Source organism: Pelodiscus sinensis, chromosome 15 (genome assembly GCF_052426305.1).
Source record: "Pelodiscus sinensis isolate ZL-2025 chromosome 15, ASM5242630v1, whole genome shotgun sequence".
In the NCBI taxonomy this organism is placed as follows: Eukaryota; Metazoa; Chordata; order Testudines; family Trionychidae; genus Pelodiscus; species Pelodiscus sinensis.
This window is the reverse complement of record NC_143066.1, coordinates 35,812,881-35,835,183: the sequence shown is the minus strand read 5'-3', so window position 1 is coordinate 35,835,183 and position 22,303 is coordinate 35,812,881. Positions and strand designations below refer to the sequence as shown.

The 22,303-nt window shown below is 50.7% G+C and overlaps 1 protein-coding gene across 2 annotated transcripts; it reads right to left on the bottom strand.

The window, feature by feature from the left end:
• Window positions 1-3,487: 3,487 nt before the first annotated feature.
• Window positions 3,488-20,826, bottom strand: FLCN (folliculin). 2 transcript variants are annotated; one of them, XM_089769316.1, is made up of 12 exons: window positions 20,644-20,826; window positions 19,406-19,684; window positions 17,902-18,048; window positions 16,699-16,920; window positions 14,888-15,048; window positions 14,021-14,112; window positions 12,218-12,408; window positions 9,603-9,716; window positions 8,218-8,341; window positions 6,725-6,856; window positions 5,040-5,145; window positions 3,488-4,420 (listed from the first exon to the last, which is right to left on the bottom strand). In XM_089769316.1, the coding sequence occupies exons 2-12, from the start codon at window positions 19,652-19,654 to the stop codon at window positions 4,219-4,221; spliced, it is 1,740 nt and encodes a 579-aa protein (XP_089625442.1). In that variant the 5' UTR covers window positions 19,655-19,684; window positions 20,644-20,826; the 3' UTR covers window positions 3,488-4,218. The 2 variants fall into 2 exon arrangements, with proteins under 2 accessions (XP_089625442.1, XP_006126653.1); XM_006126591.5 differs by lacking the exon at window positions 20,644-20,826 and having other exon boundaries at window positions 19,406-20,079.
• Window positions 20,827-22,303: the final 1,477 nt, after the last annotated feature.

Here is a 22,303-nt window from a genome sequence, read left to right as displayed (position 1 = left end):
GTTAGTCTTTAAAGTGCTACATAGTCCTGTATTTTGTTTCATACTTACCCAAAGAGAGGAACGAAAGCATTCTCTTCCCCACGGCCTTTGGAGAATCATGTGACTCTCTGGCCCCGGGGCTATCTTGTGTAAAGAGGGCTTGCACTAATCGTGAGCTGTCCCACTTTACACTTGGAGCAACACACAGCAGCAACTTGTGAAGTTGGACTTCAAACACCCAGAGCTAACCTTTCTGTGAGGCAGGCAAGGAAACAAGGGATCTCCACACCAAGGTGCAGCAGTAATAGCCTGCCATCAAGCCATGTATTGATTCCAGCTCTAGCTTGAGTGAGACCAGCAGGCCTGGCTGCACACCCAGAGCTGCCAGAACTTAGCTTACGGGATTTGGTCAGTGCTCTTTATTTTAAGTTCATCAGGGCTGAAGTGAGCTCACCTGCTTGCCAAGCCCCCAGTGGCTGAGCAGAAGTGTTTCATTTTACGGGGCAGCGCCCCATATCTCATCTACGCTCACTTTGCTGTGGTCCAGGACAAACCAAGTGAAAGACACCTCTCCACGTAGTGATTTGGTTGATCATCTTTTACACATCAGGCTTGAAGCAGAATTTAAGGAACAAAGAGACAGATTAGGTTCTGAAGTCCAAACTGTGGCCAAGTCCTGTGGTTAAACTGCTGCTCTTACATCCAAACCAGTTTTAAGATACTTAAATATCAAGACAAACCAGGCTCTCTCCATTTTACAAAAATAGCTCTTACTGAGTTTTAATGCTTGTTGCCATTTTTAGAGATGCTATTGACAAAACTAACCAGGTACTAACTATACATAAAAACAGAACCTGTGGGCGAGTCTGGATATCAGCTCTGGTTCTTGTTCAAATGTGAACACATCGTGTAAACGTGGTTACAAAACACACTTCCTTTAATTTCTGTAGTCACATCAAGATTCCAACAATAAGCTAGGCCAGTGATTCTCAAACGTTTTGGCCTGTGGACCACCTGGCTCAGTGCAAACCTTTCCGCGGATCACCAGCTACCAATAGAAACTCACCATTAATTACACCCGAGCCATTTTGCTAATGCTGCAGCTAGGGAGAACGGCTGAATTTAAAGTAAACAGATAAAGCATCTTAACTTTCTCATGCTAGTTTATCGAACTTCATTTTACATAAAGTAAAATATTAATGTATGTCCAACACAAAAGGTTCCCGTGTTTTATTTAGGGCAGAGGTGGGGATCCTTCTTGGGTTGGGGGCCATTGACCCACAGAAAAAAAAAATCAGTTGCAGTCCACACAAGTGAGATCCTCCAGCTCCAACCCTCACTGATGTGGCCCCCAACTGAGACACCTCAGCCCCCTGGCGTTCCGGCCTCCACAGGTCAAGGGGAAGGGACAGGGAGGACTGAGGTTCAGGGCTTCCCATAGGCCAGAGTTACTTTTCTGGGGTGCTGGAGTTAGTGGATTTTGTGGACCCCCGTAGGCTCTGGGGTGGGGACAAAAATGAGGGGTTCAGTGTGCGGGACAGGGCTGCCAATGAGTGGGAGGGGGGAGGGGTGTTCAGGAAGCAAGTGGGATAGGGAGTTGGGGTGCAGGGTCTGGCAGGGAGTTTGGCAGCAGGAGAGGGTGTGGGGTGGGGGTACGAGAGGGAGCCTGGGGCGGGATAGAGGAACGTAGAAACGGTGAGAGGGGGAGAATGCAGCCAAATAGCTGCACCTCCAAACCCTAGTGGCTGGTTGATTATTGTGCTCCCATCTGTGGAAGGGGAATGAACACTGGTGCCTTTCTGGGTTATGATGGAGATTTGTGGTTCCTATGGCAACGATGTGGCTCTGGAACAGAGTAAAAGAAGAACAATCGATTCACTTTTATATGTAGATGTTGAAGCAGCTAGCTAGCTTTAAAATCCGAAGCCAGCAAGTATTCAATATCATGGAGGAGAGAGGTCTCCCTCGGCCCAGCTTGTTTTTTGGCAATCCCAGTGAGGCGGTGCCAGTAACGGAGGGGTCAGAACAGGGGCTGGAGGAGACTGATCCGTGGAAAAGCAGCGAGCTCCCGACAGACACAGCTCAGAGCTCTGGGGGAAATAGCGAATGCGGGTCTGAGCTGGCAGCAGAAGTATGCGCTGGCATTAACAGCAGCTGCTCAGCTGGAGACCCGGAAAGGAACAAATGTCCCAGGTTTAATGCGGGGGCCGCTACAGATTACTGAATAATGTACGAACCTGCCAGCTGCCCTGCCGCGTCGCAGGGGCTGAAATTCTCACTCACGCACACTGATAAGGTGCAAAGAGAATCATGTTGTGCAAAGAGAATCATGATGGGGGAAGGGAGGCAAAGAAGTGGGGAGTAAAAGGAAAAGAGAAATTGTATCCCCCCCACATCTTCCCTCTGCTCCAGCCTTGCTCCCCTCAGCCACACGATACCCCCCCCCCCCAGCCTGATCCCTCCCGCATCCCCCCTCAGAGCAGCCCCTGCCCCCTCCAATCCTGCCCCCGCATCACTGCACTCTCTCCAGCAGGCCAGCAGTGCTGGGACTCGCAGGCCCCCAGAGCAGTGCTGGGGTGAGGAGGGGCCGGGGGGGCAGAGTCACTTCCCTGTCCGGCCCAGCCCTTTGCCTGGGGCTCACCCCACATCTGCAGGCTGCAGCTCCAGGGCTGGGGCGGTCAGAGCCCAGGTTGGCTCCAGCCCAAAAGGGTCTCCCCGCCCCCACACACACTCTGCAGGGAGCAGTGCAACCCAGGGCCCGGCCCCCCACGGAGGTGGCAGCAAAGTGTGATCGGCCACCTAGCCCTGCCTCTCCCAGAGCAGGAGACAGAGCCGGCAATGGGGGAGAGGCAGTGTTAAACCCCTAGGCTCCCTGGAGCTGCACGCCCAGGCCGGGCAGGGGTAGCTCCAGGGATGTGGAGCTCAACACAGGGTCATGATGCCCGCTCTGCTTGCCAGGCCACTCAAGCCCTTAAGCTGCACCTACACCGCCTCTATCACACGCCCTCCCAGCAGGAAGCCGGAGCTGGTGCTCCAGGCTGCAGCTGTGCGGTGACCGCGAGGCGTGAGCCGCAGCGTGGGCTGCACTCGAGCCACGGGTGGCCTGGGAGGCAGCCAAAGACCACTAGTGGTCCGCGACCGCGCCTTGAGAACCACTGACCTAGGCTAAAATGATCCCATATTGGAAATACAGTAATTCCTTTAGAGTAAGATGTTAATTAAGAGCCAAAGGCAAAAGCAGTAGCTGAGAGATGCAGAGATGGTACTGCTCTTCTGGTGCATGCGCACCTGGCCATAGTATTGGCAGATGATTAGGCATTCAAACTGGCTCCTTCAGGGTCTCACAGTGCGGGAGATTCTGTGAACTGGCTGTTTCCTGCTTAACCACACACTAGCTGGAACATTAGGCTAGAGGGAGCAGTGGAGAACTTCTGCGTGTAGGAAATAGGTTAAGGACACCACGTCCAGGATAAAGTATCCTCTGTGTTTCAAGTTTGCCATCCTTACGTTTTTGTTTTTTTTTTTTTTAAAGCAACTTTGCGTCACATCGCCATTTCGTGTGCGTTTTGAGAGGATTCCAGTGTTGCTTACAATTTTGGACTGCAGAAGATTTTAAAGTTAGGATATGAAGAAGTCGGAATGGCAATTCAAACAAGAGCACTTCTGCAATTCTCTGTTTTTCTCCAGATCCAGTCAAATCCACTGAGCATGAAGTGGTTTTACAAAGCAATGACAGCGGTGAGCCATCGCTAGGGTTAAGATATGTAGGAACCCCAGTCTCATGGCCTAATATTTGTGGTTGCTTCTCTGCTCCTCTAACTGGCAGAAATGAGAGCGATTACGTACAAACTGTTTATTTGTATCTAGAGTCCCACATATCAAGACCTCTACTGATGGCAACATCCAAGTTACAGTGCAGAGTTGCAGGAGTTCTACTGCCGCGCAGTTAGCGCTAAGGCTGGCATGAGGGCACCGACTGGCTTACTCTGGTTCCTTCAATTACACTGAATAAGACTTCAGCTTGCAGTCTAGGTTCACAGTGGAGCTGGAGGTCAGAGCCTGAGCCTGAATTCCACACACTCTTAGCAGTGCAGTCTCACAGCAAATCCAAAGACTAAAATTACACCCCTCAGAGGTTCAGTGGTGTTTCACTAGTCACGAGATGTGTAAGTTCAGAGAAAAACTCGCTCGGTTCCTTGCACGTATTGGAGGGCAGCGAGTGAGGCTGGGCATTTCCGGTTAATTCCGAGACTCGGAAGAGGTCGGGCTGCGGACCGTCGACATGAGGTGGGACTTGTAGGTCTTGCTCAGGCCTGTCATCCAGAACTTGAGGAGCTTGACGTTGTCTTCCTCAGCCGCTCCTAGGATGCTCAGCAGTTTCTGAGTGTCCTCCTTGGGTCGACTGTCCACTTTGGTGAATTTAAAGAGGACCTTCACTTTACTGCAGAGACAAAAATGTCCTGTCACTAGCGATGCAATAGGACACAGTAGGTTTGAGATATAGGCAGAGGCAACACTGTATGTTTCTTTTTTGTACTAGGGATGTTAAGTAGCGGTTAATAAGCTAATCGAGGAGTCGATGGAAATTCCATTGACTCCTCGATTAGTTGAGCAGGGGTTGAGCTCCTGGGGGAGGCTCTGGGACCGCTGAGACTCTGCTTTTTAAACGCAGTAAGAGCCACTAGGATTGAGCACTCGCACCAGGTCCCAGGCCGCTGCGGCTCTGCTTTTTAAACATAGTGAGAGCTGCCTGGTAAACATCAGCTTAATGGTATTAGTTAGCCTTAGCCAGCTCCCGTGGAAGTGGCTTTGCTGCAGCAGTGAAGCCACCTCCCCAGGTGCAGGGCAGACTGGCAGGTTTTGTTGTGGGCTCTGCAGTATAAAGCGTCTAACCGCTACGCTTGTTTAGCTGTTACACGGTTACCCTAGGACATGGTTTTTAACATCCCTAGACTATACAAGCTGGTTTTCCCAGGAAAACCCCTTGGAAAACCTGCATGGGATTATGACACTAAGAATAGCTAACAGGGTTTCACAGAAAGCAAAGCATCGCCTCTTACTTCATCCACTCCTCCTTCAGGCAGACAAGGCACTGATCCACAACGTCCACAGAAAGGTTCTGGTTTGTCAAGGCAGCTTCGATCTTGTTCAAGATTGTGGGGCCAACTGCAAGCACAGGGAAAGGGTCACAAGAACAACACTGGAACTACAGATGAGAATCAGAACACTAGAACTGGAAGGGACCGTGAGAGGCCATCGAGTCCAGTCCCCTGCCCTCACGGCAGGACCAAGCACCGTCTGCATCCTCCTGACAGGTGTCTGTCCAACCTGCTCTTAAATATCTCCAGTGATGGAGATTCCACAACCTCCCTAGGCAATTTACTCCAAGTGTTTAACCACCCTGACACGTAGGAAGTCTTTGCCAATGTCCACCCTCAATCTCCCTTGCTGCAATTTAAGCCCATTGCTTCTTGTCCTCAGAGGCCAAGGAGAACAATTCCCCTTCCCCCATGACACCCTTTTAGATACCTGAAAACTGCTATCATGTCCCCTCTCAGTCTTCTTTTTTCCAAACTAAATGAGCCCAATGTCTTCAGCCTTCCCTCCTAGCTCATGTTTTCTAGACCTGTAATCATTTTTGTTGCTCTTCTCTGGACCTTTTCCAATTTCTCCACATCTTTCTTGAAATGTGGTGCCCAGAACTGGATACAATACTCCAGCTGAGGCCTAACCAACGCAGAATAGAGCAGCAGAATGACTTCTCGTGTCTTGCTCACAACACTCCTGTTAATGCATCCCAGAATCATCTTTGCTTTTTTTGCAACAGTGTCACGCTGCTGACCCAAATTGAGCTTGTGGTCCACTCTGACCCTAGGTCCCTTTCTGCCATACTCCTTCCTAGACAGTCACTTCCCATTCTGTATGTGTGAAATGGATTGTTCCTTCCTAAGTGGAGCACTTTGCATTTGTCCTTATTACACTTCATCCTATTTATCTCAGACCATTTCTCCAGTTTGTCCAGATCATTTTGAACTATGACCCTATCCTCCAAAGCAGTTGCAACCCCTCCCAGCTTGGTATCAACCCAAATCTCTCCTTAAGCTACACAAGAAAGGTCTGTTCTGACCATGACGACTGCATTGCCTACAGAGGTGTCTTGGGATCATGTCCAGTCCCAACGACTGGGGCTACTTGGAAAGAGCAGCTTGCAGGCAAAGCTACACTCTCCGTATGGGAGTATCAGGCACATTTTTAAAAACCAGGTTAAACTGAATTTAGTGCTTGTAATTCACAGCCCCAGGAAGTCAGTGTCAGACACTGGCGCAAGTTAATTTTATGATCTGCTAGCTGACGAGCAGGAGAGAAGGGGAATGACCCGCTCCTGAGTGTGGAGCACTCACCCTAGGTCTGGACACGGAAAGTGTCTCTCTAGCTACATTACTGTAGGCCAAGTGAGTTACAGAAGATTCTTCCTCATCTCTGAAGAATATCACACAGACAGTTTGTTGAGTTCATGTGGCCAATGCTGTATGGTCAACAGCCTGCTTATCTAGAGAACACCAACTTCTCCAACATGGTCTTTGTGTTCTGCTGTGGCCATTTTCTTAGCAGCCAGAACACAGGAACAAGCCCACACAACCAAATGCCGCTGTGTAGAACGCTAAGAGCTACAGACAGCGTTCCTACTCTGGCCACAGTGGCATAGGCCTCTCCTGACAGAGCTCCGTGTTCCCAAAGCACCCACCTCGGTCGGCTGCCACAGGGCTCCCACTGGTGACCACAAACTCGTACTTGCTGAGGTGCTGCTCATCATCAAACAGGACTGGGTAGAGGCTGCACCGGGTGGCAAGGCGGACTTCCACAAGGACAGCAAATTCTAGAGCAACGATAAAACCCCCAGCACATTAGACCCAACAACCTATACGAAAAATAACACATCCACGTATGCACAGTCTGTGCTTCAGATGGGCTAATTTCCCTGGCATGGAGGGAAACTGTGAGCAAATTTGGCTCAGGAGGAAAATTTTAGACGGAAAAAATGTGAACAGAAAATTAGGAGTTCTTTGAGGAGAATTTATTAGAGGGCCAAAAACAGAATTCAACATTCAAGAAAGAGCACGGCTTTGGCTAAAAGCCCATTTGGTTCACTGGTGAAGCGAAGACAGCAATTAAACATACAAAAAGCAACACAAAAAGCAACACAGAACAAGTGGGAAAAAAGGAATACAGGCGGCAATCAATATAAATTAGAAATTTTGAAATGAAAAAAGCTAGACTTCCGGGGGGGGGGGGGGGAATAAATCAATGTGAGGCAGGGCTAAGGACAATAAGACGACATTTTAAAACAATATTAGGAACAAAAGAAATCATATCAATGGTATTAAGATTAGGAAAGTGAAGGACTAGTCGACTATCCGATAAGAAAATGCTTATCAGATAGTTGGCTAGTCGCTTCCCTCCCTCACTTGCTGCCTCTATCAGAAAGAGGCAGCCAAAGCGGGGGAAGAGGATGGGGTGCTTCAGAGTGGCAGTGCCACGTGGAGCCCGGGGTCTGCTGCTTTGGGCTGCACACGGCATTTCAGACTCCCCAGCTGATCCTGGGTTCCATGTGGTGCTCCTACTTTGAAACGCTGCGGGAAGCACGGGGCCAGCGGGGGCCTGCTGAATCCCTTGCTGGCTCTATGCTCCCCACGGCGCTTGTGCCTTTGAAGTGTAGCAAGAGCCCCGGGGCTGTTGCTACACTTCAAAGACGGAGGCGCCCTTACTGACTAATCGCTACAAGTTGCCTTGACTATCGATTAGCCGATCAATCTAAATTTAACATCCCTAATTAAGATCCTCATTCAGAAAGGCTAACATAGCTGTCCACGGGGCAAAGTTTAAAACAGCTCGAGGTTACAGTCTCACACAAACCCAGAACACAATTCAACACAGCAGATAGGCATAGGTTTGTGGGTGCCACTCTGGCTGACTGCAGTGTTTAGTCCACACATGGCAGCATTAGCCTCTTCATTAACCAGAACCTAGGATTTCCAGTCACTGAGCCCATTGCATGCAATGATCACGCATCATCTCCGAGCCAAGAGACCAGGGAAGCTCACTGGGAAAACAGCACAAAGAGGCACTGGCGTAGCTCATTCAAGGCTGCTGGACTTCAGTTGCTAACTCTTTCCCTTCCCAGGTATTTCCTTCAACACGGACAACAGGGAGAGGAGCTGGATCGGGGCAAGCTCTTACCAGATGACAGTATGTGTGGTGGGACATGCACGTGGGGGCTGAGCCCTAGGAAGTTACACCGATACGCCTCCTCGTAGTGGTCACTGTAGGGGATAATCCGAACACAGCCTACAGGCAGCATGGTCTGCGGAAGGAAACAAACGTGGCTAGAGAAGCTTTAGACAGGTTCATGGCCATGTTTCTCTCACGCTTGTCACACCAGCTGCACCTCGGAGGACTGCTAAGGCAGTTTGGGCTGCCTCGACGTATCTCACTCGGCTTGAAAAATTCCCTTTTATCAATATGGTTCTGAGCAGTAAACCACTCTCAGCCCTCCTTGGCTTAGAGGCTTAAAAACAGCATTATGGAGCCTTCAAAGGGAAAAAACTCTCCTAGGGTACATCTAGAGAGCGGGGCTATTTTGGTATACTGAAGGTATCCCGAAATGGTACCACACATCTTTTAAACACACCTGTTATTTCAAAATGTTTTTCAAAATAACGGGCGTGCTATTTCGACATCCCTGTAATCCTCGTTCCACAAAGGTTACGGGATGTCTTGAAATAGTGCATTATTTTGAAATTTGGCACTGTGGAGACACACCAAATTTCGAAATCAGCTATTTCTAAATATAATCAAAATAAGATACGCAGTTTGCGTAGCACAAATTGCATATCTTATTTCGAGTTTAGGTTGCTGTGTAGACACACCCCTAGGCTATGTCTAGACTGCAGGCTTCTTTCGAAAGAGGCTCTTTCGAAAGCATCTTTCGAAAGAACCTCTTTCGAAAGATCGCGTCTAGACTGCAGGCGGATCTTTCGAAAGAGAAATCCGCTTTTTCGAAAGAGAGCACCCAGCGAGTCTGGATGCTCTCTTTCGAAGACGGCCTATTTACATTGAAGAACGCCTTCTTTCGAAAGAGGAACTTTCGAAAGAAGGCGTTCTTCCTCGTAAATTGAGGTTTACCGCCATCGAAAGAAAAGCCGCGTTCTTTCGAAATAATTTCGAAAGAACGCGGCTTGAGTCTGGACGCAGGGGAAGTTTTTTCGGGAAAAGGCTACTTTTCCCGAAAAAACCCCTGAGTCTGGACACGGCCCTAGAAAGCCTCAGGAGCTAGTGCCCTCTTTTTCAATTCTATTTGGTGATGCTTTCTCCACTGTTCAGGTAAAGTTTGATTTCAAACAGATCACTTCTCTTCCTGCTGGCTGTTTGCAGTGGTAAAACGCTATTATCACAGACCCTACATAAACAATAACAGCTTATTTAATGTAAAGATTTGGCAACAAAACAGCATTTTTTATTTTAAACGCTAATAGAAGTCAGAGCACAATCCCCCAACAGATTATATTTTAAGAGGCAGGTCAATTTGAGAGCCATGCAACAAGAATGAAGAAACAAGTTTTTACCCGTAGGATGTCAAAGGCAGACTGGACAAGATCTGCATCTCGTGCTTTCCAGATGACCTGGTTCCCCATTAATACATGCCACGCCAGCATGCGGAAAGCTGATGCTCCCAGGACCTGAAACAAGACAATCTTGAGCTTACTTGGATATTTAACTCCTTTCCTTCACCATTTTGGTCTATCACAAGCATGTCTGCAAAACAGCGTTCCAGCCACGTTGCTGAATACATACTGGAAATGCTAGTGAACTATTACCATAAAGTCTATCTGCACATGGCACTAGTCTAAATATGGATTTTAGCACTTGTGAAAGATGCCAGACTGACAGTCTGAGGGCTGTTGTATTAATTTAGATGGAATATAACAACTCAGAGATACAGGTGTTAATATGACCATGTCATGTTCCAACATTAGACAGTGTTAAATAAGATTCAGGGTTTGGTATACAGAGACCTCGGCCTGCTTAGTGCCATACCAAACACACGATTAAAAAGCAGGTTTGACCTTCATTAAGGATACAGAAGAAAAGAAGGAAAATAGTTCAAGGACTTGAAACATAAAGCGCCAAGTCAGCTTTATTTTAACAACCTCCATTGTTCTTTCCCTTTACAAAAATCCTTCTTTGACAGTCTTTGAGATGGTAATAAAGATGACGAGAACGGTCTTATTGGGGAGTAAAGAGGACAAGTTAGTTGAAAAGGGCTGGAGTCTGATTCCGGTTCCTAGCACAACACAATAGAGGAGAAAGAGGAGAACAACAAAAAGAGAAAATGCAGCTTCTGTCTCTGGCGTTGACCTTTATTTCCTGGAAAACAAGCCCAGCGCAGTGTCTTACCAGCCACTCCAAGACCTGCCAAACTGGTACCTGCATAAGATTGTGTGGGGAAGTGCCTTTCTTCGCCTTTCTAGTCCCAGGCTGACAGCAGTATTACTGGCTTGAATGGGCTCTTATTAAACAGAAGGCAAAAGGAGAGGGATAGGAATAAATGAGCTGAGGAAGGAGAAAGGACACACACACACGAGGAGGGGAGAGGTCTCAAAGCTGAGGGGGTGTTTGGGATTCAGCTGGAGCCAAAGGAAGTGATGGCATCTGTGTTCCTCTCCCTCTTGGCCAGGTTGGTCAGATATTTAGGGATCAGAACAACAATGGCCCAATGTGTAGATCCAGGGATGCCACAAGACAGTAACAGCCATGATGGTAAAACTGACCGCAGCAGTTGCTGGCAAAGAGCCCCTTCTTCAGCTAATTCCCCCCCCAACATCTTTTTTTTTTTTTAAAGAACCCCAAAAGAAGTGATGAGAGAGACAGCCGACCCCCTCACTATTTTGTTCACCTATTAGGCCTAATTTCTGATGCTCCAAGTTTGGTCCATTGATTTCTACTCCTACACTTTGCCAGGCAGAATTTTAACACAGTTCTTGAATTATTTCAGTTAAGCCCTTTGGTTTGGACTAACTGAGGCCAGATCTCCATGAAAGGGGAAGGTCAAATTAAGATACGCAGCTCCAGCTTTGTTAATTATGTAGCTAGAGTCAATTCACCTTGATTCTAGTTTCCCCACAGCAGGAGGTCAACAGAAGCAAATGCTCCTGTCAGCTTCCCTTAGTCCAAGCAGGAGCAGGAATACTAGCTGCTGATGGGGGCACCCTCTGAGTTCAATTTAGTGAGTCTTTACTAGACCCACTAAATCAAACTCTGGAAGAACGATTGCGGCGGCAGTTATCTTCCCCATAGCGAACAACGGCCTTCGTCTCCCTTTTCCCACCAACATGTGGTGTTATACGTTATCGTGACATTTTATAACCTGTCACTCATTTTTTGCTGTGACACTCTCAGTTCAGGTAAACGTTTGGCCGAATCACCACAGCATGACTTTAGGCCTCTGTCTCAGAGCAAACACAGCAGCAGCAGATGATACGTCCCTGCCAAAGCTCCTCTCCCCCACCTTGGACTGAATTCCATTCTTATCACAGGTGTGAGAATAGCCCCGGAAACCCAGGTGTTCATTCACACATTGGCCTCCGAGCGGAGGCTGCCAACAAGTGAGCCGATTCGTGCCAACTGTGCTGGTAGTTTGGGTAAGGCAGACACTAGCTCACTTGAAGCTGGACAGAGATCTAACTGCATACACGTGAAGCTGCCAATACATGGCTACCCCCAATCAGCGTGCCTGCTATAACAAGTGTGGAGCTGCTACGTATTTATCTACAAACGACAAGGGCGCCATTTTGGGCAGGTAGGCGGGGCAGCAGCCGTGCGCTCTGGGATATGGCTTGCTTTTCATCATGTTCCCCGGATTATCATGGAGCGAGGGGAAAGTGCTTGCATTCCATGCATGCCTCTCGCTCCTGGGAGTTAGAGATGCAGTTCACCTTTTAATCGTGCCTCAAATGCCAGTTGGTTTTCAAGTTCTTTGCTGACTCACATTTGGGCAGCATTGCTGATACTCAGAGGTAGATGAAACAAGGTACTACCAGGAAAGAACTGGATTTAGACCCCAAAAGAAAAGCATGTGAGCGTAAAACAAAATCCATGGCAGTAAGTAGCCATTCTCTTCCAAATACAGGCTCAGAGTTCAGAAAACACCCAGGTAAAGGCTCCAGTCCTCCTTCCCTACCTGTCTCATGTGCCTGAGGGACCGGAAGATGGACAACCTTCGGGGAGCTATATTCCAGCTACTGCAATCTGACAGAGATGCGTCTGTTGGGCATTTAGTTAGCTCCCGCCCTTCCACAATCTCTGACTGGGTAGAAGGCTTCTCCTCTTCTCCCTCGGAGCCATCCCAGCCTTCAGACTCTTCTTTCAGGTCTCCAAGAAAAGAGAAAGACCAGTCACAAAAATGCTCCAAACACAGCAACTGCCCCACCGCTCAACTGCTGAATACAATCTCGTGTCGTTTCACACTCGAGTCGCTATGGTCAGTTTGGGAGAAAGGGAGGAAGTGGATGGGCCTTCTCAGGATCGGAGTATTTGCAGCTTATAATGCATGTCAAGGTAATACGTAATTAAGCCTCATGCTTCGGGGCCAGAGGTGAAAGTCAGCTGGGGCGCCCTGGTGCACCACTTCGGCAAGAAGGAGCCGGCGGGCTGGGGCACTCGGCTGCAGGAGGTGGCGCGGCGCACTCCCCGCCAGGCTCCTGGGGCTCTCCAGCAGGCTGCTGCACCAAGCAACAGGCAGTTAAAGAGGCCAGCTGGGGACACACTCCTCCACTGGTCCAGGACTGCCCCAGCACTGCAGCCTCCTCCAGGGTGTCCTTTAAGGAGGGCGGGGGGCTGAAGCCCCCAACCCTGAGATTCACACAGGGTGCTGCTTGATGCTCCCCTTCCCATCCGGGAGCGAGAGGAAGGCACAGAGTGTGTGCCCTCCTGGCTGGGTTAGGGTTAGCGAATGACCCCCGCTGTGTGCTTTCCTCTCGCTTCCGAGAACAATGAAAGGGACCAGCAAACAGCATCCTGGTACGAATATTGGGGGGGTTTCAGCCCCTCTGTACTCCCTAAATAGCACCCTTGCCCCTCCCACACACACCACAGCCCCCTAGCCTGAGCCCCTCCTCACATCCCCCAACCCTGACTCCTGCACCCCCCCATCCTCAATCCCCTGCCGCAAGGCCCCTCCTCGCACACACCTCAACTCTGACTCCTACACTCCCCCCCCACACCAGCCCCCTGCCTAGAACCCCCAAACCTCTGCCCTGACTCCTGCACCCCCCCCCACAGCCACATCCCCCACACTCCACCCCACACTTAATTTCTTACAGGTACTGTCCTATCACAAATCCCCCCCAGCCTTGAGCCCCCACATCTACAAGCCCCTGCCCTGACTCCTGCACCCCCACACATCCTCTGAAACCCACCCCACACTCAAGAAATTTACTTTCACCTTGTTCGGGGCATAAAATGACCCCCAAAGAGTCCGGAAATAAGTTTTCGCCTCAGTTGGAGCACTACACAATTGGCCAAACACACTATGGAGGTTTCTGGGTCCTTCTTTTGAAGATACCAGCCTCTCTTTGAGACAGGCTAGGCAGATACTTGAGTAGCTGGACTGACAAACTAATTCAGTGGGGGAAATCCGTGTTTCTATATATTTAGGAATTTTGTGGAACAGTACGAAAGGGGAAAGCCTCATGCTGGGCAACAATCACCTCTCTGAGCCAGCCACGTCTCAACTAGCGGGTTCAGAGATCATGGCGCTGCAAGGCTGATATGGAAACAATGAATGCACACAGGGAGACCTCGCCCCTTCACCATTTCACATCAGCTTCCTTCCCCTGTGACAGGAGAGGAGCCATTAAGCACACTGTACCTCAGGATGGCAGAGGCAAACTCTACCTATGCTGGGGACAGGAGCCAGCATTCACGGTTTCCCGGCCAAAGCATTCTGAAACGCTCTCCCTGCTCTGGAAGCCGGGCGTCTCACCTGCAAGTTTTTCCATCTGAACCAGGGTGTCCTCTGTGGGCGCTCCCTCCAGAAGCTTCTCCGTGAGTCGGCTGCCACAGGCTTTCAAAAGCCTGGAGACGCAGGGAGGGGAAAAGAAAAAAAAACAAACAAACAAACATCAGCGTTCCTTTCGCCTGTCTATTGGGGGCAGAGTGGTCAGGATGGCCCCCGACACAGTGAGCGTGGCCCGAATGATGCTGCCACCGAGACACAGCTCATTTGAGCGTTCCTTCAGTTCCCCATGTTGTATCTAACAAAGCAACTTGCAAAGAAATGGGGTATGCAAGCGCATTCGAAAGGCAGGCTGACATGCTGCAGTAATATACAGATACCCCTCCAGAAAAACTCTCTGCAGCATCTCTCCAGAAGAGTCTCATATCGGAGCCTGGCCTCAGCATAGCATGCTGTGGCATTTCATTAACACACCTGCACAGGGCAGGGTAAAACATCTCCTACTGTACAAGGCATGGCAGTTTGACTGCTCAGCACAAAGAGTTACTGGGTCACGAGTCAGGTGCAGGAGGGACAAAGATGAACGTTGTTTCCTCCTGCCACTTTTGTCTGATGCTTTGGAGAGCCTGCCCCTCTGGATGAGAAAGGCTGATAAATACAGGTCCCACCACAGCCTGTCAGTACTGCTCCTGAGTCTGCTGGGACAGCTGCTGAAGAGCCACAGGAAAAGGAACAAGCAAGCTGCTGCAGCAGCATGCCCATTGCTGGCTACCTCAGGAACTTGGGGATATAACCCCACATATGACTGGTATACCAATTCAGACGCTCACCCCATGTCCCCTAGTCTAGGATGCTGGGCAACGTCTCTTATTCCGGAGACACAGACGGCATTACCAAGAAAAAGAGGTGTGCAGACACGCCCAGAGGTTCTCGTCGTCGGTCAGCGACGTTAGGGAACGGGCTGCATTACCATTCCTCTGGTGCAGGAAGGGGGTGAAGGCCGTATTCATGCGCTGGGCTCGCTGCGGGCACCCATACTGCTCAGCTTCAAACACCTGAGTGACAAAATAAAGACAGTGAAACAGAGGGCAACAGAAAAGGCATTTAAGTAAATAGGACACAGTGGAATAACTGAGCAGAGGCACCTTGTTAACATGGAACAAAGCCCATATTTCCCAACAGCTACACGACTATTACTCCGTGCCTCTTTTCCCACCAGAAGGATGGACAAATTTTTCCCTTAGATCCAGGAAAGATGGAGAAAGAATGACATTTATTACAGACAAGGGCTGACTGGGCTGATACATGGCTGGTTGGCACATGAACAGCACCTCTCTCAAGCTGCTATCTTATTCTCTCTCTTAAAGCTAAGATTCTGGAGAAAGAAATGGGGGGGGATGTAATTCTCTAAAGTCTCTACCATTTACGGTTGTGAAGAAACCTCAAAAACATGAACAGAGTAATGGATGCAGAAATGTCTATAAATAGGCAGTGACCTTGAAAACAATTTTCAAAAGCATCTCATCCCAGTCCCTAGGACTTAGGCACTTTTGAAAGTTGGACTTGGGAGCCTAAAGCACCTAAGCAACTTAAAAAATGTACAGTAGCACTGAGTGGCGTGAACTGCCCCATTCATTCCCTAGAGGCATTATCTCAGGGTATGTCTACACTACCCCGCTAGTTCGAACTAGCGGGGTAATGTATGCATACCGAACTTGCTAATGAAGCCCGGGATTTGAATTTCCCGGGCTTCATTAGCATAAAGCCAGCGCCACCATTTTTAAAAGCCGGCTAGTGCGAACCCCGTGCCGCGCGGCTACACGCGGCACGGGCTAGATAGTTCGAACTACGTAGCCATTCCGAACTATCTGTACTCCTCGTGGAACGAGGAGTACAGATAGTTCGGAATGGCTACGTAGTTCGAACTATCTAGCCTGTGCCGCGTGTAGCCGCGCGACACGGGGTTCACACTAGCCGGGCTTTTAAAAATGGCGGCGCCGGCTTTATGCTAATGAAGCCCGGGAAATTCAAATCCCGGGCTTCATTAGCAAGTTCGGTATGCATACATTACCCCGCTAGTTCGAACTAGCGGGGTAGTGTAGACATACCCTCAGATACCCAGCAATGACGGTTAATGTTGACATTTACATGATATCATTCCTCATGTGAGAAAAAGAGAACAGATCTGCCCAATTGCCAGCGGGAAAGACCACACATTAGCATTTGGAGATACCACCACCTATTTTGCCCACCCCAATCTGCAAACAGTCAAGCCTGAGAAACCTAGAAAAGCCTCTAGGCATAGACAAGGCCCACCAAGTGCAGATTCAGTGCTGCACAATCATATTTTTAACAGCTGCATTGTCTACCATAAGTGGCCCTTCATTCCAACGTCCCACACGGGGCAAGTATATTTTGTGGGCACAACTTGGAGGTAAATCACAATTCCCTCTGCCTCCCTTCCCCCTAAATTCAACCCCTGCTTACAGGTACCAAGCGACGGGATGGAGAGGTCTGTCGTCCCTTCTGAAGCCTCCAAAGCATGGGTCCATCCCTATGTGGCCCTTAATCCCAATATCACCATTGACAACACCTCTAGCTGCATACATGGCGCTTTACTTCGCTCCCCAGCTGTTGAACACTCCCATCCCACTTAGCCTTCTTTCTCTCACCATAGTTGAGTTCTCTCTCTCGAGCACACGCACCTTGAGTGCTTTTCCCTGAAGCTCATCAATGATGCCTCGGATCTTCACCAGCAGGAAAGGCCAGGAGTTGATGAGATAGATCCGGTCCATCATTATAGTGATGATGCTGTACCAGCGCTGGAAGCCACGCGCCAGGCTGTCTTTGATGAAGAAGGTGTGACTGAACACAAAGCCATGCTGTTCATCCCCAAAGAAGATCGGGCCTTCACGTCCCGGGCAGACCTGGCAGGGAGACAGACGCGACAGGACACATTGGCTCAGCACATCGCTCAAACTGCCTCAAGCTCTTCAAGAAGAGCTTTCCCACTCCTTCGGGTGTTGCCTGCTGAGGCACAGGCAGAAGCGTCACCCAACAGATAAAAGCCTGACAGGCAGAGCCAGACATCTCTGCTGCTGCCCCATGTACCTGGCACAACCTTCAGGGTAACTGGCACTTCAGAACACGGCTGTATTCTGGAGCAGCAAAGCTGATGAAGTGGGTACATGAGCTGGGGCAATCTCAACTTCTGTGAGGTTTTCCCTCCTTTTGTAAAGGCTGTAAGTTATCAGTCCACCAGGTAAGAAACAGCATTTATCAGGAGCAACAGCCTGCAAGGAGGCTTATTTTGGAAATAAATACGTTAAACAAATAGGGACAAAAGCAAGAAAGCAAACACACAGCCTTGAGGTACAAATGCCTTTGCTTCAGGTGTAGAGTAGACCCCCAAAGTGAACACCGGTTCTCTTCAGTAACAGATCAAATGAGAGGGGGACAAGGTGGGTGAAGTAATCTCATCTACTGGACACGTTGGTGAGAGACACGCCTTTGGACTACACATAGCTCTACTGCAGGTCTGGGAATGTATTCAGAGAGGCACAGCTAGGTGGAACAGATTAGTTACCTTGTATGCTAAATCACGCAAGATAGCATTCCAAGTGATCAGATAACGCAAGTTCAAAATTAACTCGTCATCGCTCTGAAAAGACGGACATTTTATATAAACGCCTTCTTTATGCATCAAAGAGCAGAGTCCGGTATTTTTTGTCCTTTGCAGTCATCTTTAAAAAATTCCTGCCAAATACTGAGACCCAGGGTCCTCTGGCCATGCATTCCATTTCCAACCCCTTCCAAGTTACAAGCCGTGGAGGAGGCCGATATCAGTGAAGCTGAGTTTTAGATTAGAAACAGCACAGATTTTTCTTGCTGAATTTCATATCACTTACCTCACAACTCAGGCTGCGGACACAAGCCTGACGCACAATGCTAAACAGCTGCGGATGGTTTGGGTGCTGGTGGCTGACATATTTGATCAATGTCTCTTTGTCATGGCTGACATATCCAGGGTGTCCTGCTGCAAGAGAGCGGCAACCCTGGCCACCGAAAGAAAAGAAAAATCTTACAGTAAAGTAAGAGACAACTATTTAATATACTTATATGTAGGCCCCGTTATCACAGCACCTGACTGACTAACAATCTTCAGCATAAGTATCCTCACAAGACCCAGTGAGGTAGGAAAGTATTTACAACGGGGAACTGAGGCACCAAGAGGCAGAGTGATTCACTCTAGATCAGGAAGTCTGCGGCGCAGTAGGGACTTGATCCATTCTCCCACCTCCTAACCATCCTTTCACTCTTACAGCCTCTTTCACAACTCACTTCCTCACTGGATTTTGTATTTGACAGGGGCTATGCCACTGGCCAAATTCAGCTAGTGGTAAAGCAACTGCGAACCCACTGACATATTGAAATCTGTCACCACTAGAGAGACACGAAGCACACTAGGAATGGATTATTAGAGAGGGTACTAACGTTAAGTGGAAGAGCACCAAGGGGTACGGATGGACACACACAAAAACGTGGGCAAATACATTTAACTGGCTACAGAATTTGTTTCCATTTCCTGCGTTATACTTTTCTGTAAGTGTTGCTGTGCATTCACTATGTGCCTGTGTTTCAGTGCTGGCAAAGCAATTCTTCTCACTCACTCACTCACTCTATATATATATATATATATATATATATATAAACATTTTTTTCCTGTGGGATGACAGAGTGAAGTCATCACGTCACTCTGCGTTGCCACGCGCCCAACTGCAACCCAGAACACACCCCCGGAAACAGCCTCTTGCCACACTACCAGCTCTCATGGCAGGCTTCCCTACTGACCGGCCTCTTCGCCCGCAGCCCTATCGGCTGCAGCCCCTCCAGGCCCATACGTGGAGTTTATGAAGGCACTTCCCCATAGCGGTCCAAGTAAGTGTGAGGCTGGGGTGGTCATTGCTCCAGCCTCCCTTCCGTGCTCTGGATGGGGGGGTGGAAGCCACGAGCCTCTGCGCACGCCTTGGCCCGGACCCCCCAGCTGCTGGGGGAGAGCTGGTGCTAGTGCACCATGGCCTGGCCCTGTCTAGTGGCGGTGGGGAGAAAGGGCCAGGGCAGGTTGGGGTAGGAGAGGCGACAAAGAGCCTGGGGCAGGATAGGAGGGGCGACAAAGAGCCAGGGCGACAAAGAGCCGGGGCACCGGCAGCTGGGCTGGGCCCTCCCCTGCCGAGAGGGGATTTGGAGAGAGATGCAAGCAGGGGGCACAGCCCGCTAGTCTATAGTTTATTAGGGTTTTGAGATTCCGTGCAAGTATAAGCCATTTTCCGTGCCCCAAATAATAACACGCCCTTCATTGAGAAGCCATGGCCCATTCATTCAGCAAAGGACACAGGGTGCTCATATACACACCTCACACATATCTGACTTCTTCGGCCCTGGGCTACTGGAGTCAGCACTAGCACCTTCTGCTGGGCTGTGTGAGCGGATCCTACTGCTCATCTGAATGCCACCTTCTTCATCTTCTGCTTGCTCACTCTGCCCAGGGCTGTCTCCATTCCCTGCGCCTTGCGGAAGCGGCGAATGCAGCACCTCTGTACAGAAGAGGGTGCGAGGGCCATGGAGCTCACAGAAATGACAGAGGGCGACGATGGCGTTCATAGCGGTAGCTTCACTCGCTCCTCGGCTCTCCTGCAGGTGAGGGAGGAAGCACCCCACATCAGCATAATGAACAGAAATCAACACATCCCCACGGCACCAGCTGCGATCTTCCCACTCAGGAGGAGCCGGGAATCAAGTTCAGCTCTGCAGAGCTCTAGGGTCAGTTCATTTCCTCCGGGGTCGCGCAGAGTACGAAGCCCAGCGCTCAGCGTGCCCTTTCTCTCCGTGCAAATGGGCAAGCGCAGGGCAGGATTTTCAGGCCTGGGCCCAGGGCAGGGGAGATCCAACCTCCTTCCCTCCAGCTTGGGCTTGACCTGACCTATCCCATGGAATCACCTGCCCTCCCCAGCAGAGACCTGGCCCAACACCTCCCATGGGGACTCCTGCACCCCCCACAGAGACACCCGCCTCCCATAGGACCTGCCTGACCCTCCCCCACGGGGACACCCCCCCACCTGGGACCTGCCTGATCCCCCACACAGGGACACCCCACCCCCCAAAACCTGATTCCCCCCAAAGACACCCCCCCACCTAGGACCTGCCTGACCCCCCCCACAGAAACACCCCCCCCCACTGGGACCTGCCTGATTCCCCCCCCCCCCCCCCACAGGGACACCCCCCGCCACCTGGGACCTGCCTGACCCTCCCCCACGGGACACCCCCCCCACCTAGGACCTGCCTGACCCCCCCCAGGGACACCCCCCCCACTGGGACCTGCCTGACCCTCCCCCACGGGACACCCCCCCACCTAGGACCTGCCTGACCCCCCCCAGGGACACCCCCCCACCTGGGACCTGCCTGACCCTCCCCCCCCCACGGGACACCCCCCCACCTAGGACCTGCCTGATACCCCCCCCACAGGGACACCCCCCCACCTGGGACCTGCCTGGTCCCCTCCCACGGGGACCCCCGCCCCCCAGCAGAGCCTTGGCCGACCCCGCAGCAGTGGCCCGGAGACCCCGGGGGGGGGGGGGGGGCTGGTCACTCACCCGGCAGCTTCTCCGAGACCCCGCCCGTCCCGTGCCTCAGGGCGCCTGACACTGTCGGCCCGAACCAAAACCACCTCGGGGGGAGGGAGCGATCCAGCGACCTGGCCTGCACCCCGCGCCCCCACCCGGAGGGAAGCAGAGTACACAGTGGGATCAGATTGTATCACTTCCCAGTCTCCCTCCCGCTCCTATGTGGCCAGGCGCAGCCCCTCCACTTTCCCCCGTTCCTCCCCCGCGCGTGTCAGTGGCTCAGTCCGAAGCTATCCCGACTCACTGGCAGTGGACTGAACCATTTCTTCAGGAGGGGGTGGAATTGTGCAGCCAGGGCCCTGCGTCTTTTCACGTCAGGTAGGACGGAGAGAAGATGGGGGCTGAGCCAGCCAAGGATGGGGATGCGCTGAGGGAGCAGCAGCCGAGCTCTGGCTTTTAGCTAGCGTCCCCCCTACAGCAGCAGGGAGATGGTACATTCCGCCAGGAAGGCTTGTGATACACAAGTCGTAGCTGTGGGCGGGGCTACGCCGGAGTGGGCGGGGTCTGTCCCAGGGTTGTGCAGGGGGCGTTTTGCAGTGTGTGGGAACTAGTCTAGTGGCAGAGTTATGTGAAGTGGGGTATCCTAGCCCACCATGAATTCAGGGTACCCACCCTGCCACACTTCTGTTATGTAAAAACAATCCAATAGGTTTCTTTTTTTTTTTAATTTACACATTGATGCAGGCACCTTAAGCCTGCTGCAGCCTCCACAAAGTTGAAGTGGCTGTGGAACAATTGTACTGTGTTAATGCACCGAACATGATACCTGCTCAGTTTTCTCAATGTTACAGCTTACTATAAATGGAAAGAGGGTTTCAAGTTTATTTGCTATCATTAAGGCTAGGATTTAACCACCGGTATTTTTAGTAAAAGCCTTGGAAAGGTTACTGGCAATAAACAAAAATTCACTGTGACCTGTCCATGACTTATATTATAAATGCCCCTAACTAAATCTGGAGGGGGGTACTGCTGGAGGGAGCCAGGGGGTGCTGCTTGGGGGCACTCCAGGGGGCTGCTGCTAGGGAGGGTGCCCCAACAGGCTGTGGCGGTGGGCCAGTAGCAGCAACTGACAGGGGCCTCAGAGCAGCAGCTGCTCTGGCCTACCCAAAACCATTGCTGGGAGGAGGGGCTTCTGCTGGGGGAACCAGTGCTCAGTCCAGTGTGGCACCAGCTGCTGGAGGACACGGAGCAACGGCTGCACCTGCAGCTCCCAGGACCACTGCTGGGAGCAAGAAAGGGCACAAATGCAGCACCAAGTTCTGGGGGCTGTCCCATCACTGCTGCTGGGGGTTGCCAAGCTACAGCTGCTTTTGTTACCTCCAGGACCACTTTCTGTGGTCCCTGGAGCCAGCAGCCCAGGCCACCCAAACAGTAGCCAGTGTGATTGGCTCCAGAGCCACTGGCCACTGCAGAAGTCACAGAGGTCACAGAAACTGTGGCTTCTACAACCTCCATGACAGACACAGAACCCTAGCTATCACTAAGAAGAAAAAAGCTGTTCCGATTAGCAGCTTTGTTTATTACACCAAAAAGAGGTGTAGTGAGCCACTAATTAAGATATCAGCATCTAGCCAGAAATTACTGGACTCTGCAAAATGGTATGCATATAGTTACCCAATATACATTATAA